This window comes from Lonchura striata, chromosome 2 (genome assembly GCF_050655825.1).
Source record: "Lonchura striata isolate lonStrDom1 chromosome 2, ASM5065582v1, whole genome shotgun sequence".
In the NCBI taxonomy this organism is placed as follows: domain Eukaryota; kingdom Metazoa; phylum Chordata; class Aves; order Passeriformes; family Estrildidae; genus Lonchura; species Lonchura striata.
The window spans coordinates 32,770,805-32,788,920 of NC_140704.1; the positions used below are offsets into that span (position 1 = coordinate 32,770,805).

Here is an 18,116-nt window from a genome sequence, read left to right on the forward strand (position 1 = left end):
CTTCTGTACCGTGAATAACCACAGAACACTGAGGGAGGAGATAGTGATCAGCATCTCTAATTGGGCCAGGGGTGAAGAAATCAAGCCAGGAAATTCCATCCAGCAATCCCTACTACTGCAGCAGTGACACCCCAGGTGTTTCTAGTGTGAAACTCTAACCACATGCACTGCATTTTATCAGCTTTGGGCAATAGCATGTGCAGGAATTAGGGCAACCACCAAAGTAGCAAAGCAAAGACTGTGAGAAAATAAACAATTCAGACTATTAAAATGCAACAGTAAATAAAGAAGCACAAAGTGGAAGCAGCCACTCTTACTCTATTTGAATTCTCCCTTCTGGGTGAACACAACTAACAACTGACCAGGGCCAGCTCTTAAGATGTGTAATGCCTGCTGTTCCTTGGGCAGCTTTATTTTCAAGTCAAATTGCTATTTTCCACTATGAATTTAATTTCTTAACCATCTACATGGCTCAAATCAACTTTTACCTTTTTTTTTATTACTCATTTCACAAATCTCTTACTGAGCATTTTTTCCCACAGGCATCCAGTTTTTGGTTTTTTTTTTTTAATTAAAAAATAAAAAAGTACTAATTATTTTCAGCTATGGCCTAATCCAGCAAGAGCAACACTCTCTCTCTTACATAGTGTACCCAGATTAACCCCAGATGTCACTATAATACATGGGTTAAGCTGAGCTCTCATTTAAACTGTTATACTTCCAGAGTAAGGTCATGTTGCTAACAGGAGTTATTCTAAACTCTTGCTAGTGATTAAACAGAATCTTTGTTACTTTTGTATTTTCTGTGAGTCCATCCCATACCATTCTGCCTGCGTAATCAAGGTATCTGGAGTAAGCATCAAAATGCTTGTGCAAGCAATAAGCCACTGTTCCTGATGTAAAGAGAAATATTTAATGCTTGGAAGTTGCATTAAAGTTCTTTCTTCCCATACTCCCCCCTGTTCCTAACATTTCTCCACCCTATATTCTTAATTTCACCACTCTAAACTCACCTCACTTTTTTCTCATATTAGAACAACAGTTGTTAATAGCACAAGCCCATTCATGTAGTAAAATTCTTCTTTTAGAAGCTAGCCTTTGTACTCATTTACCCAATATTCAAGTGAAAATATCTTCCTTTATTTCAGTGTAACATTAAACTCATTGCTAACCTTTATTTGCCACTTTGTTACTCAAATTTGCAGTGCTCTATACACATCATTTTAGTACTGAAGTAGCACAGTGATGAACCAGATACATGAACTTGAAATTTTATTCACTTTTGACTGTATTACTTTCTGTTGGGTTTTCTTCCCCTCCTTATTTTTACTCTTGCCTGTGACATTTCCTGAGACTAAGAAAAGATAATAACATCCCTTTTTGTCAATTCTAAAACATAATGTGCAAAATGTTGTACCTTCACAGGCGGTCAAAAGCACTTTTCATTTCCTAAAGGAAGTCTTTTAGAACTCTTTCTCTGATCAAATTTCTAGGTTGCACACCTTTGCCCACTTGCACTTTTTGTAATTTTTTTTATGTCTAGACAGAATAAGACAGCTTTCATTCATTCTTACTTTGCTAGGCACCAGGTATTTGAGTTTTATCTCTTTTCAACATACACTTCAACTTGAGCAATTTTGGTAGCTTGGCTGGTTTAAATTTAGTATTTTTCACCCATACTTAATAATTATTCTCCTGCTGGGGCATTATCTTCATAAACAATCAGACCATGATATGCTACCTTCACCTACTCATCAGCTGTGGTTGCAACTTTGAAAGGCTTTTGCTACCAAATATTTGGACAGGAAGCAGAAATAGTCATGGTGCCATTGGAAATGCTTGTGGTTGATTGACTCACACGAGGGATACGTTTGTTATAAAAGAAGACATGAAACAGCTGAAGATACAGTATTTTTAATGATCACACGCAAAAGAAAATGACAAGAATGTAAACTTTTGTTGCAGTTGTGATCAGATTTCAGCATGGGGAATTGCACTCTACTTAACCAAGTTATTTTGTTACTGGAGCAGGCAGCCTGCCAGCCTTTGCTCCTCCAGTGTCAGCTGCTTGTGGTGACGTTCCATGCCAGACTTAGCAGACTTTCCTCAAAAAACAATTCCCTTTGTTTATAATTCAGCAAGTTCCCTTGGGTTTTGCTGGGCTCAGGTAATGTAGAGTAATCTAGTATTTTGCCAGTAACTCTAGAGAATTCCAGCCACACATTTAGAATTCAGCAGTGTATTGAGTAGCAGTTCTAAGGGCTGCAGCATACAATACCTGTTCTGCAAAGAACTGGAAACCCTTATCTTCACGAATACATTCATAGGTTTCTCCAAGCACAGGATTAAATGGCTTACTTCCAGCTCGGTAGTAACTGGATGCATAGGCAGAGACTGCAAAGGCAGCTATGTACACCTGGGAAGTATATATTTGGGACTTAGATTAATTAATTTACAACAGACACAAAAAAAAAATAAAAGTAAGCTTTATTCTGATTCTGTATTTTTCCCTTCATTTGCAGGCTACAGACATGCATGCCTCCTGTAAGCTAAGCCCCAGTTCACACGTTAGAGGATTATTCAATTTTCAGAGTCATTCAATAGGTCATGGATAGAATTGTTAGGGTCACATACTGCAAATTTCATCCACTGAAAACAGCATTTCTGAAAAGTGTTTGAAACAGTTTAGCATTCTGCAACACAGTTCAGAGAAGTAACCTTAAAAATCACTGTTAAATTTCGTATAATAACTGGTTTTTATAGTTACATCTGTGACTCTATGAATGTACCAACTATCCTTTTCATAAACATGGCACAGGATGTACTGAATAAATTTTCACCAACTTTGCTCTTTCTAATGCCATTTGACTTAAATTGCTTTTTGTCTACTGGGTGCTATTATCTAATAATGAAACTGTTGATCATGACTGACACACAGGTAGCCCTTCCAAATTTTTGCAGTCAACTCAAGCATAACATGAGGAATTAGAATTCAGGGCTGTTTGACTCAAGACTCTTTTGTAACACATTTTTCCCCTCTTTTCACTCCCTTTTCCTCATCTTGTGAAAGTGTAGATACTCTCTTCTCACAGTTTCAGAAAACAAATCCACTGAAGATAGGCTCTTTTATGAACTACTACAATTACTATACAACAGCTAGCATTAAATTTTGCTTCAGGAATTTCTCAAAGGCAAAGAATACACTAGTCTTGAGGTAATTTCCAGATGCTTGGGTGTGGGGAGGAGGGAAAAGGCTTCTTTTCCCTCCTTTTGAAAAACTACTGCTTATTTCCTTTTCTTTTTAGCATATGTTCTCAAGAGTACAAAAAAAGCTATGGACTGAACCCCAGTGAATGAACTCACCCTGGGAATTGGCCCTAAATTGTAACCCTTGAAAGTGTTAGAATGAGGAAAGAGATTTTTCAAACAGTATTTATAATGTGACTACCTGCTTTCATTAATAACTTCATTTTGAGATAAGATACATTGAGTTGAAAAGGCTTAATTCAATTTGTGGGAAAATCTGTATCTTCCATTTAAGAGAATTTAGGGAGCTTCTAATCCTTTATTTATGGGCTTGCATATTAAGTAGCTCTTGTACACCTGGAAGCAGAACAAAAAATGCGTTTCTCTCTTGTTCTTTTGCCAAATGCAGAATTCAGAGTTCTGCACTAGAAAAAGATGACATCATTCTGCACAATTCTGATGATTGTACCCAGCATACAGCATACAGCCTGGTTTTGAGATCCTGAACATTTTGGATAAACACAAAAACTTCAGAAAATCAGTTAATAAGAAACATGGAGCTCATTTAGTTAATATAAAGATATCACACTCATGTAGAGCTGGAAGATCCAGCATCTCTATGAAGAAATGTGTTACCACATCAGACATCCTTGAAAAAGATCTATTGTAGCTTTTATCTTTGAGAGGGAACTAAGTTTAATCCCCTCCTCCCTTTTTGATGTAATTTTTTAATATTGGACAGCAAAAGCTGCAAAACAGAAATAAGCTCCTTTTTTGTTTAAACTTGCAGAACAGCAAGGTACTTGAGGAGAGAGAGCCTTTCTGAAAAAGCAACAGAAATGGAACAGAAGAGTCAAAAATAATGGCTGTATGAGTATGTACAGACATTTGGAGAGTGCCTCTCAGCTGAGAGACACAAAACAACGGAATAGAACATCTCTACTTCTTCAGCACTGCTTTCATGCTTACTCTATTCTGATTCTGTTGCATGTTCCTGAGTATTGGGAGTCGGGTATTTACCATGCGCTCGCAGGGGTTTGGTGTGTGCGCTGCTTTGTCCAGGAGCTCGCTGTACTCCAGCTCCTCGCAGAGGCGCTGCAGCGTGTTCAGCGGCTCGTTCAACTCAACGGGCATGGCCACCTTGGAGAGATCCTTTCCTATGTTATTCCTCAGGATATTCCACAGGCTGATGTTACTTGTGTTAGGACATGGTGCTGGTAAACACGTTCTCCGTTTAGAATTGCATCCAATTCCGCTTTCAGAAATACAATCTGAAAAGGAAGGAAGTGGCAGAACAATTAAATTCACATTTTCTTAGTTTCATCCCCCTTTGCAAACATACATTAAAATGCAACCATCTTTCCTTCTGTCAAAACTTCCTTCCACCCACGAATCACTTAAGTATTTCACTTGTGGTTTGAGCATAGCCTGTTATAAAAATGACAAAATTAAGAATCACATTTTATGTACATTAACGGAAGTAAAATGCCAAGTACAAGAGATGCATAAAAATTACCTTCTTTTCCCTTAAAATCTGTAAGAAAAGGCTCAGACTTTCCACTGAATTTGAAAGAGTAAATATTATAACTATTTTATTTGTAACAGAGATGGATTCCTATCTGTTTAGGGGACATAAAACCTCCTTCCTTGACAGAGCTTCAATTAAGTTGACACATCTCAGAAGGCAAGATGTAACTTACAGATGCAAGAATAATAACTACTCCTACTGATCTTTTCCTCCTTTGCATACTCCTACCACCTACTGTACCACGAATTTACATTCAGGCTTTTCCGCATTGCTCCCCATAGCATTTAAACTTAGCGATGTTACTTTGAGATATGACCATATATTGATGGAAAACTGACGTGTTTTAAGGTTGGAAAAGCTGAAGCAACTTTAGATCTATGGGTTTGCTGAAGATGGAAAAAAAAAAAAGACTCAAGTGAAGAGTCCTTGACATGAATATCTGAAGTCTGTGTTCTTATATCAAAGCACTTAGAACAGGATAAATAGCTCTAAGTGTGCCATGACAGGATTTGTAGCAAAATCCAAATAGAGCTACAAGCTTCCACAACAGGCACTAGTCTCAAGTGATTATATTGCATAGCTGTACATCACTTTAGTTTCAGAGAGGAATGTGTTTATCACTACAAGAACATATTTTATCTTTCCACATCCTCAGGAGCACCTAGGAAGCTCCTGCCTTGGGATCAGTTACTATTTGGAGACTCTCGGGCATAGCCCTCAGTCTGCCAACCCCTGTCCTTTTTTGGCTTTCCTCACACAGCTCTGTCTCGAAGGAATTAAACCCACACTGGGGTTTAATTCCTTCTATCTCTTTCTGTGCTACAAATGCCTGAAGAATCCCTGCCCTTAAATGCACTTAACCAGTGCTTCCTCTTCTCTGCCACTGACATAAGCACTGCATCAGCAGTGCTTACAGCAGTGACAGGTGACAAGGACAAACTTCCCCATGCCTGCCATGCTTCCCAGCCCATGCCTCACGTGGAACATTTAAAGGGTAATCAGTATCCTCAGAATTTTGAGGAAGGAGTTTCCATCTTTCCTGCCACTGGCAAACTAGAAGTCCTAATTCCTCATATGACTGAGTTAGTCTAACAAGGTTAAGTGAACTATTTGCAGCCCCTTGCCTGTATCTTTCTTTTTGCTTAAAAATGGCATGGGCACTATGAGTCCAAAAATCTACCCGAAACAATTAATGCAGTTGAGTGCTAAGGAGCTGACTTTTATACTTCCCTATTGGAAGAATTTATTTAATATCAGAAGAGGCCGAAAAGGATGTTAGATAACTCAGGAATGAGGTAATACAAAACCTTATCCTTGTTTAATCCCAGAAATGGGATTTGGCTATGTCTTTTTGACAGTTTATGATTAAAAACAGGATACCAATTGGCTCATTTACATATTCTGGACCAGACCATTGATTGAGGTAAACTGCTTAAAAAACAGAGTAGAGCAAGAACTTCATTGCTTAGAAAATCTGGCATCTGAGTATTGAAGTTTGCCTAGTCCCCATTACGAAAGGCTAAGCCAGTTCTGGTTTGTAAGAGCTGTGACAGACAGGATGAATGCCACAGGAGGTTTAGACATCTGACCTCCAGTTAGAGTCAATGACTTTTGAAGCCAAACTGGACCATTTTCAGCATCTGATCTGACCTTCTACATTACAGTGGCCAGAGGATTTTGTCATAATCTCACAGTTTATGGTGCAGCTAAAGCCCTGTAGGAAAACGACATCCACTTTTCTATTAATGGCAGTGGCAGGCTGCCCAAAGCACAGAAATAGCAGGTACCAGAAGCATGCAGAGGTGCTTCTCATACTGAAAAGCTTCAGTGACAGGCTTTGATAAAAAAAAAAAAATGAACTGCCACATTAATACAGCTTTCTAAGGTCCAGATCATGAGATAAATTCATTTGTATGCTTTCCTATCTTAAAGGAAAGAATTAAAAATTCTTAATCTTGAACTGTTACAGAATACATATCAAACTACCCAAGTTCATAGGAATCTGCTGGTTCTTGGAGATTATAAAGAAACAGCTTCTAGTGAGAAATCACTGTTCAGCATTTTTGAAAATAAAAATATATTGTTAGACTGAGAAGAACATTGTGGTTAGCTAAAATGAGTTGAAGGCACAAAGCCAATTAGGTTATAACAACCAATTCTCCTTTTTTTGAGTCTCTTTCTAGAAGGACAAATTAGCATAGGTACTAACAACACTATCATGATTAATACATGCAAGAAAGAAATTCTTATGGTCATGCACCAGAGGTGCCAGTGAGTAATTATTCTCATATTCCTTTAAACACTGAGTTCTGCTAAAACAGTAGGAATTTTGAAAGCCGTTGCTAAATTGCAGACTGAAAAAACCAGTGTGACAAGAAAAAAAAAGCTTTTTGAAAAAATGAAAGCAGAACTTTTTTTAAAAAATGAAGTCAAGAAAAGAGGTGTTTCCCTGATGATAAAGAACCACCATCCTGCTTAATCAACAGTGCCCAGATAAGCAGATTAGCTAAAATCTGCTGTTCCAAACCAATCTCAGTCTATACAGCAAAAAACAGGCTTTCCACATCTCAAAACCCATAATATCAAATTATCTAGTAAGAGAAGAAAAAAATATCCCAAACAAACAGAAACAAAATTCTCAAAACATGGCATAAAAAACCCACTGAACTTACCTAAAGTTTGTCTTTCATTCTCTATGTCATTGCTAAGGTTATCTTCTGACACATTATCACTGATATCACTTACATATGAGTCATCATCTGATACCTGAGTGTGGGGTGGGGAAAAAAGCAAGATACACCACTCATTAAAATAACCCCAAATGCACGTGGACATCAATACTTTCAGCTGCAATTATTGTTTTAATATAATTGAATGGTGTAAGATGTCTTTCCTAAGGACACACAATTGAGTTTGGGACAGATGGCTGAAATTGAAATTTTAACTTGAGTGGAGACATGCTTCCTCTCCTTGGCCTCACAACTAAGGCTTTCCTTATATCAAAAGCCAAAGTTTCTATGGAACCCAAAGATCTAATAAATTGCAATATGCATGACACCAGCCTCAAGGGACTTACAGGTACCACAAGGACAGGTATGAAGAAGTATTTTTGTGGTATTTTTGTGCAATTCCCTGGGCACCTGCATAATGACTCAAGGCAGACTACAATGTCTGCATACGAGCTACTTAATTGCCTTCTCCCTCTCTGTTTATGTAAGACTTCTTCATAATACTTGCTACCCTTTACAGTGAAGAGACAATGACAACAAATAAATATAAATGGCATATTAATTTCTAAATGTTTTGAAAATTTAAATTTTCTGGCAGTCTTCTGATGTACAGTTAGTGCTCAAAAAGATTGTCTGTCAATAAGCAGATAAGAAAATACATCTGAAGGATGTCAATCTTGCTCAGACCTCATTTTCTGAAGAACTAGCAGACAGCAGGACTTCCTGTGCATCAAAAAATTCTGTGAGAGAGTCAGCGATAGACAGTCTGCTTTCATTGGAAACCTGGTGAACCAGACCTCTGCCTTCCTCTCTTGAATTTTCCTGTTTAAAAGAAAAAAAAAGTTTTGAGTGGCACAGTAGTACAAACAACATGCAATTCCACAGACTCCTAACTTTAGGGGCTGTAAAACACTGGGAGAAAATTGCACATGCTCCTCTCAATTTACATGAAGGATAGCATGTGTTTTGAAGTGGGATTTAAAACTGAAGTAAAACAGACCAAAGGGAAGGAAAAAGAAGGAAAATAAAGCAATGCATATTCAGTAAATCACCTAAGGTGCTGCATATAAAAGTGCTTTGCTATTTGAATGACTTAGCCAGGTATATCCAAGTGGATAATCAAAAAGCCCACAAAAGAACAAAACTCCCATCTCTTTATATTACACCCTAGATTCACATTCCTTCCTGATCTTAGCAAATTAATTAATCTTTTCCTGCTCAAGCCTTGCTTAATGCAAAGCCTGCCATAGAGTAGTCTACAAAATTCAGAGGGGTAAAGTTGCTTTCTTTATAATAGTATGTTTTCCTAGCTCTTTTTCTTCACCAATTTTCTATGCTATTCTTTGGAAATCACTCCTTCATATCCACACCTGAGATATCTCCATGTTACCCAAAACCAACATATCATTAAAGCCATATAATTGGAATTGCTTTTGCTGCTGGAGACACACTTGACTGCCACAGGGATCTTGGTAGTCCCTCCTATGGAAGCACTACAGATCATTGGTGTAAGCAGAACTCCAAGAGGTGGCCTGGCAAAGGTGGGGTGACCAGTGAGACTTCTCATTCTGTGGTGGCAGTAAAGAAGTTGGAGGAGCTCTTTGCTACGGTTTTCCCTGACAACTCCATGAAAAGGAAATGAGCTATACTGGCCCAAATGAGTGTATTAGCTGCTCTCAAGATTTTCTGCATGAGGTGTTTTACTAGCTTATAACCATGACTTCCACATCATAATTTTTCAGGAATTATAGTATTTTATTTTCAGAACAACATCATGAACAACATGACAAGCCCAGAATCAAGCTGACAAACCTTCTTTCAAAGCTTTTCTGTTGGTAGGTTTTGCTGTCGTATGGATTGTTATTCAGTACACACTGATACTGGTGACAAGGAAACAAAATAAACTGCTCTACAAAAGACTTGAAAAACCCCTCCTTTTACAGCACGGATAAAAGATTAACTCAACATTGTCCCTCATAGAAAAAGGCAGTTACATTAGCCTGCAAGTTTAAAAAAAAAAAACCTTACACATAAACATTGCTACTGGGATTATTTCCAATACTATTTTGAATCTGAGAAGGAAAGTGAGCAGGAAAAACTCATAAAAGAGCATCAGGTTTTTATATCTAACATATAAGCTTCAGTTTTTCTTGTTCAATATTCCCACTTTGGCATGATGAACTACAATTAAATTACCCAATAGACAAACAAAACTTATGCAAAGGCTTGAGATACTATTTTATACTGCTTCAATTTTCACAGGTGGCTGACAGCACCCAATGTATCATTTAGTGACAAGTTTTGTGCAGTGGCCTTGTCTTCCTCAAAGCAGCATTACTGTATCATAGTCCTCACACAGTCTTAAAATGAAGCTTCTCCAGTACAAGCGATTCCATCCTTAGATTCCATCCCAAGCCATGCCAGAGGGAATTTGTGAATGCAACCTCCAAAGGACCTTCTGAAAGCTATTTTTGTCATGTGTGTCACTTTGTGTGTGTATAGCACATAGCACAAGTTTCAGAAAGAATCCATTGTCATTGCAAGGACCTCCACTAAAAAAGAAAATAACTCCTGAAACTCAGTAACAATGCATTAATGCTTTTCTGGATAGCAGTTTAAGGGCTGTTCAAATTCTTGTGGGTTTTAAAGCAAAAAGCATCAGAATGATCAACTACCTAAAGGAAAAAACCCAAAACTGAACAGCTAAATATGACCAAAACACAGCTCCACTGCACCAGAACTGAACCAGAAGTGAACAGATGGAATCTGTTCTGGAATGACTAAACTGTCTTTAAAAATAAAAGTCCCAGCACTACATGCACTCAAGTTCTAATGAAAGATTTATACTACAAGCACACTACAAGAGGTTTCTGTATGAGTTAACATTTAGGAAAATCTATCACAAATAACACAGTTTCGGTTTCCCTCACTGACACCATTAACACCTACATCTTATGACCTATACTTACACCATATTCACATGCATTCTGCAGCGAGCCAAAAAACTGTCTGAACATCAGTGGAATCTCAAACCAGCTAACTGGATATAGCAAAGTCCCTGGCTTCACACAAAGACAACTGAATGGCTGAAAGGGCTCTTGTATGTCCTATTAACTTTGATCCTTTCATGGAAATGTCTGGTAATTGTTCTAAACCTTACATGATTCACACTAGTAGCCAACATTCTGGGCTAACAGATGGGTGACAAAAGATCTACATAACTTAACAAAGGACTAAAAGGGCAAGAGAAAGAGTGGCAGAGGGTGACAAGGTGGCAGCTCTGTACATGCTGAACAAGAAGCAGGCAAGGGAGAACACCAGGAAACAGTAGCAAGAAGCAATGGAAGGTATGCTCAGGAAACCTGCTCACAAGGAAAGTCTTTGAAATCAAATATCACACAATGCATCACCAGAAATGACTCACAACCAGGAAAGCAGACTGGCTTGGCTAACACACCACACCACAGGGGAGACATGGAGAACAGGACAAGAGGCAGCTATGCAGCACTGTCTAGATGTAGGGGCTGGAGGAACAGAACATCACTGAAAGAGGAAATCCATACCCACCTTCACCAAATCTGGGCTTGATTTTGCATTAGATGCTGAATCAATGATCTTAGATTCGGCATGTATTCTGCGTAACCGGTCTTTAAGATCTGTGTTTTGTGCTATTGCCTGGAATATTTAACAAAAATATTGGGGATATAAAGTTCTCTCAACTAACTCAAATGTGACTTTATTGTATAAAAAGGGGAAAAGACTTTTTAAAGTGTAGTATAAAACACCACCACATCCTTTTTTTACTGGTTCAGCAAATCCTTTATTACAAATTCTTCAAACCTTACTCCTTATCTGTCAAATTAAAACTGTTTCTTCCCAGTGTGAGGAAGCAGAGACATCAGTGGATGAAAAAAGTCAAAGATGGCAGGGATATTTTTCTTTTCCAGCTCCCTTCCTAAACCCCCATCTTCAACAAAGCCTTTCCCAATGTTAGTTATTGCCACATGAAAAACCATTTGATTTTCCCATACTGGCAGTTCCCTTTGATAGAAAAACAAGACAAAATCACATGGGTAACAGGTACAATTTGTGTCCTATCAGACTATAATGACAATGGTCCGAATAAAAAGCCTCTTCTGCAAACTCATGTTTTTACATGTTATTTACTAATTTTGAGTGCATCTGATAGACAGATGTCAATTAGAGCATACTTGTAGAAAGAGAGCCTAACCCTGGAATTAAAATGTCTCTGAAATAAAAGATTGGGTTATTAATTTTGGAACTATACTGAAGACTTACATCCCATTTTAGTGATCTGAATCAATACTAGGATGTGGAGAACCCTGCTGTTTACATATCCACTTTATCCCACAAATGCTCCTGCTTTTGGCACTAATTTGTTTTGAAAATTCTCTTGGGTGCAGGAAAGCCAATAAGCTCAATGTGATGATGGAGAACTTATTTCTGGATTTACCTATATGTTGTCTGAATTTGCCAAAAAGATATACATATCCCTACTGTGTCAAATGCTCGGCCCTGTGTTAAATCCTCATCACGCAAGTGCAAAATAGCTCTCCTGTAATGACAACTTCTCATTTTCATTATTTGCTACAAAATATTTTCTTCTTCCTGCTGTCTTATTCCTCCCCACAAATGAGAAATATTGTATCTTTTCCCATTTTTTATTTCCTTTTCTTAGAATGCATGTAGGTCAAGGATACTATCTTAATGAGGGAGAAGCAGAGGCAGATATGCTAGTTTTGTGGTGGCTTATCCACTTTAAATCTGCTCAATTTTCTTCCACTGCCAGGCTGATGGGAGAAAAACAGACTAATGTTTGCTAGCTTTCAACCTGTGAGTGATTTTTTTTTCCCATTCCTCTGTACAGAAAACAAACTAAAATGAACAACAACAAACACTAAGCCAAAGTCATTAACACCAGACACCTTGCAAGGAAGTCTAAAAAATATGTCAAGTTTATCATATCCATGCTTTGAAATGTCTTCAAAGGAAGCTCATTCCATTCTCCTACAGGATCTCCGCTGTTCAGGGTGAGAAAATTTTTGTTGGCATGACATTAAAGACCTCCAGATTAAGAAGAGCCCTCATAGGTGATTACCTTGCTGAAAAAGCCAAGGTTCACAGACGACTTCTAGATGGGCTGCAAGACTAATTAAGAACCAGATAATACCTAACAGAATTATTTTTACGACACATACAGGATGAAGATGGACAATCACATTTCACTGCCCAGAAAACAAAATAATTCATGCTAAGCTGAGTGTTTACTAAATTCAGCGACCTTAAAATTGATTTTCTGATATAAAATGGTAGACAAATAACACTGAAAAAATAAAAGTCACCTATTCAAATATCAGAAGTGGAACATCTGAAAGCTAAAAACAGAAGAAGTGCAAGTGAACAAGTACAGTTATTATGCAACAGGCTTCAAATTTCTCTAAACACTGTGGAGACATCGCAGCCTCTACAGGTCCAGGCAAAGAGGCATGTCACACTCTTAGAAAGTGTAATCACATGCAGCTTTTGTAAAGCAAAGGGAAGTTTTCATACCTAAATAATTCTAAGATGGTCTACATCAGACTTATCAGTGCCAGAGAGTCTCCTGCACCTCTGATGTGTTTAAAATAAACACTATAATTTTAAGGCCGTGGTAGTGATTGCTCTCTTTGCTCTGGAATCAGATCAGTTTGGTTGTCATTTTTAAACATGATCAAGTTGAAAAGCTCTGGTGTCTACCAATTACATAAAGGACACCAACCAAACCCCCACCTTTTTAAAGAGCACAATCTTTTGTCCTTTAGAACTCTGCCCTAATAGCTCCATTGCTGCTTTTGGAAGACTGAGAGATAATTGAGTTTGGAAGTCAATATAAACAAGTTGTACTTGAATTTGCTTTGCAGTGTCTTGGTGAAGGTCTAGTGCATTAGAAAGGACAGCTGAGTGCATTCAGCCACCCTCACCTTTGTTTTATGCCAAGCCATACAATGAATATTTGAGTGCTGTTTAGATAAAGAAAAGGAAAAGAAAACCTGAAACCCATCAGAAGGAAGTAGTAGCATGTTCAGAAAGAAACTGGACTCAGTCACAGAGCAGCCCTCTGATTCTTAATTTCAAATGATACAGATTAGACTACATACCTAAATCAATCTATCAAACTCCAATGATTTGACCTTTAACATTTAGCAAAGTCTCTGAAAAACACGCTCTATAATAACTTATTATGATTAAATTCTGCAAATTTTGGCACACAGCTGACACTAAAGAAACAGAAATTAATTCCCCTAAAATTTAAAAGTAGTATCTGATGACCATGAAGCTTGGTGGGCTTCAGCATGTCACTTACAGATGTTAAGGCATTCTTCAAGCCCACTATTTGTGCAGATGGAGATGAGGATGCATCGTACTCCAGCATCTGCTTCAGCTTTTCTCTCTCTGTAGATATGGTGCTGAAAGCTGACCTCAAGGTGAAGTAAACTAGAACCAGTTCATAAAAAGTGACAGTTAAAAACAGAAGCAACCTATTGTATACACACCAATTACATAAAACTCCAATAAAACATCATTTATGGTGACAGAAACAAGAATTTAGGTTGAGAGATCCAGCAGAGTTACTAAAAACAAGTAATATTAATCAAGGTTATAGGGTAGATTGTTTGTAGGATCATCTTTATGGTGAAGGCTATTATGTTGACTATATTAGCCACAGTCAAAATTACTCTGATTATTTGTGACAGATGGCAACAAAGCTAACTAACCACATCTGCTCTTCACTTGCTTTTGTTTCCCAATTAGCTTGAATCTTCAGATGGTCATGACTCTATTCCATATTCCTCTATAAATTCCAGTAGGGAAAAAGACGAGACGAAAGGAAAAGAAAATTAAACAGGAAAAAAAAATAATCAAAAAAAAGGCAGCTATAACACATATTGTGCTACAGCTATAGGGTTAGTAGTTTCGCTACAAGCAAGTCGACTGTGGTGTTGTGTTTTGTTATCTCTTTCTCTCTGTAGTAGAGAAATTTCAGCTTGTTAGATGATTTAGTGACTCAAAGGGTCAGATCCAGAATGATATGCATGCTATGCTGCTACTTCTCCTTCTTCCTGAGGCACTATCACCAGCCCAATACATTTAAATCAGACAACAGATCACGCAATTTTAAAATCACTACAGGGGGTTTTATAGGGGAAATGCACTTTTAGAATTTTTTTTTTAGCACTACGACATCACATTTTCTCTTTTATCACAAAGAATAAAAATTTATTTGAGCAGTATTTGTCTGAGTGGGATTTCAACATTCATCTAACTGTAGTGTTAGAGGACTTCTGAGGACCTAATCAAGCCCTGCAATATAGTCATGAGACTTGCCAATGCAAAAATGAATCCATTAGCAAGGAAATGAAGATAGAAAATCTGAGCATGGATGCATGAAAAGGGCAAACAACAAGAAATTCCCAATACTTCTCTCTCCTAATCAACCACTCTGAGTTAACCTGAATCTTCATAATTTCACTGAGTAGTTATGTAACCTAATTTAGTCTTCTGAAAAGTTATTCTTAAGGTATATACCAACACTGCAAACCATTACCGAAGCTAATTCTTACACTATCCAAAGAAATTTTTAACAGTATCACAGGGTGCGGAGGGAAATATATCCACTGTGCTCTGTTCTGTTAGGCTTTCTTTTATATGTTGATAACATGACCAGAATCTTCAGTGACCTTCAATGACATTTAATATTTTGTATACTAACTTAACTTTTCAAGAACTATTGCCTACTAAATGACTGATGTTGCATTTTATTCAATTTGTATCAGAGGTGACACAAGTTTTCTCTTTCTTGGAAGGGGGGTGCTATGAAATAAATTTAGAGAAAAATTCTTTCTCCTTTTAGTAAAATGATTCTGAAGTCATTAGAACAAAGTTAATTGTCCCTTCAAATGTGTGGATCAATCTAAGCAAAACTTCAGTCATGGACAACTCCAGTAAGATGATCTTGAGTAGCTGATTTCTTTGCTCTGCTTAACAGCAGCTTTTCCCTCTACATCCCTTGCTCACTTCTTTTCTTCTTTTGGAAAACATACGTCAGTTTTCACTATAATTGGCTTTATGAAGTTTACTACTTACATACATTCCTTACATAACAGAATCAAGATACATCAGCACCAAGGGGGAGCAGCAAGCAGAGAATGTTTATAGATACCATCAACCATTATCGTGTGACAAAGGGGACAAAGCCAATAATCCCAAAAGCCTTTCAGCCATAAATGCTTAAGTGCCTCCCTCACTAAGATCACTTAAACAATAAAAATGTTTCTGGTGCATGGGTGATGGAACAAAGTGCTGCTAATGAAAAATGATTTTGAGGGAAGAAATATTTCTAGTCAAGCTCCCCCTCTGGCTGCTTTGCATGATTTACTCTTCTGTATTCACTAAAAATAGGTTACTACCATAGCAACCCTTGCATCACCAACAAATGTTGACTCCAAACTACAGGGAAGCATACAGAACATAGAAACATAAATGTGCCCACATGCACAAATATGCGTGCAAACACAAGAGAGTAAAGTCTGCTGTATTTCTAGTAATTGATTTTAGGTATTTTTCCTTTTGGCAACAAATAAAACAATCTAGGCTTTAAACACATAAAACAAGGTGCAGTTCTCTATTAAATAAAACCTGTAAAAAGTGGTGATTAAGTCACCTTCAAATGACTCAAGATCTCAACATCTGCAATTCCTCAAGGAAATTAAAGGAAGGGTGTTTTCTAAACAATAAACAGGAAGCATTCTCAGAAGTCATATCATTATCTAAACTGGGATGATATAAAATCATCTATAAAAGACAATTTCATTTACCTTTATGTGCAACATGAAATAAGTCCTCCTGCATTTTAGTAAATTCTGATGATGTTTCGGAGCCATCAGAGTAATTTTTCTCCTCTACAAAATCTATCGTAGATAGATTTGGATTGGAAGCATGCAGTCTCATAGGGGCAGAAAATACTGAAGGCACCTGTAAGTAGGATAGGAATTTTTGATGATTTTACAAACAAAAGAAAATTTTGTTTTATTGTACCCACCTGGATTCCATGTTGGAGACATCAAAAATGAAGAAAATTACTGTCAATTATCAATAAGCTTTGAATGGATGACACCTGGCAAATGAAACCAGAGATAAAACTTTGCCCAAGGCGCCATAATGGGAAATTGCCAAACTCAAAAAACCAAGCCCATTGAGAGCTGTTACACATGCTAGGTTATTTCCCCCCACTTATAAGTATCTAATCACATGGCCTCTGGATGCAAATGTGCATAAAACTATCTAGGGAATTTTCAAAAATCTGTAATCATAAAAAAAAAAAAACCCAAACAAAAAAAACCCAACAAATTAGAGAAGACTGAAAACGGGTAAAAAACATGGCCAGTGTCCTGAAGATAGCAGGACAGATTCTATTGCAGATATCAATGACACCACATTTGTGTTTTGTCTGATATATTACACTTAAAATGAGCTAACACAGGACTCTACTTAAAAAGGATTGATATTTCATTAGCTGGTCATGCCAAGAAGTGATCAATAACTAAGGTTTGGAGGAAGGTGGGGTCTGAAAGGACTGAAGTTACCTGTAACATTCCTTTGGCTTCTTTCCCAACAACTCTGGATCGCCACCTCCTGTGTGTTCTCTTTTCCTTCTTTGGGCTTTCAAAAGGTCCCACCTTTGAACAACACATGGACAAAAAAAATAGACAGCCATAAATCTAACAACACTAAGAAACACCTTGATTCTTTAGGATTTGGGGTTGTTTTTTGCAATTGTAAGGGAAATCAGTTTTTGGTTTTGTTTTTAAACAACAAACCTGCATAGCATTTATGGCAGGCGCTGAATATGTCCTGTGAAGAACATCCATGCTCTGTAACAGCTGGTTCATTTCCAGTAAATATGTGTGACAGTTGGAGAGGTCTGTTTGGAACAAGAGAGTATTTTCAGTTGCCCTAAAGTAACAGACACACTGACAGTTTTCTTTCTTCGTAGGTTAGTCCTATTTTGATTGCAGCTAGCATAAGTTATTGGATAAAATCTATAGTCAAGTTTAAATTCAAAATATTGAAATGCATCTATGTGGTGTGTATAATGATCGTGATATCTTTTCCTAGATGGATGCAGAAAAATGAGAAAAACGTGATAATTTCTGCAGTTTGAGATTTGTCAGAGGTCCTCATGGTGAGGGTAACAATGCCACAGGCATCAACACTCAATTGTACATTCACACCTAGAGGTGAGGTTCCTCTGAATTTGAGATGAAGCTCACTAGTAGGTAGAAATTTAATAAATAAATATCACATAGACATTGCCAACATGAGAAAGATCTTCCTGCTCTTAGGAAAGTATGACAGCAGAACAGAAGGTGACTTTGAAGCACAAAGACTTCATATTTTTTTAGTTACTAGGTTTTGGATGCTTCCCTTTTTCCAGCCCAAGGATGTTCAAATCTTACTACTGAACATGATGTACTCATATAAAAGAAAATGTACTGAAATGTATTGGTTCCTTGAAGAGCTGCCCACAATTGATACCCCCACATCCAAAATTA

The 18,116-nt window shown here is 37.4% G+C and overlaps 1 protein-coding gene across 8 annotated transcripts in view; it reads right to left on the minus strand.

Moving 5' to 3' along the window:
* OSBPL3 (oxysterol binding protein like 3) overlaps positions 1–18,116 on the minus strand; it is an 88,282-nt gene that overhangs the window by 17,083 nt on the left and 53,083 nt on the right. For 3 of the 8 annotated variants that reach the window (XM_021538224.3, XM_085573139.1, XM_085573141.1), the window contains exons 9-17: positions 17,382–17,485; positions 17,148–17,240; positions 16,380–16,536; positions 13,868–13,998; positions 11,071–11,178; positions 8,191–8,325; positions 7,447–7,540; positions 4,216–4,517; positions 2,279–2,416 (exon numbers count right to left, since the gene is read on the minus strand). In XM_021538224.3, coding sequence (XP_021393899.3) covers positions 2,279–2,416; positions 4,216–4,517; positions 7,447–7,540; positions 8,191–8,325; positions 11,071–11,178; positions 13,868–13,998; positions 16,380–16,536; positions 17,148–17,240; positions 17,382–17,485 — 1,262 coding nt within the window. The remainder of the gene's footprint in view (positions 1–2,278; positions 2,417–4,215; positions 4,518–7,446; positions 7,541–8,190; positions 8,326–11,070; positions 11,179–13,867; positions 13,999–16,379; positions 16,537–17,147; positions 17,241–17,381; positions 17,486–18,116) is intronic. The other 5 variants (XM_021538225.3, XM_085573142.1, XM_021538227.3 and 2 more) reach the window with 3 other exon arrangements.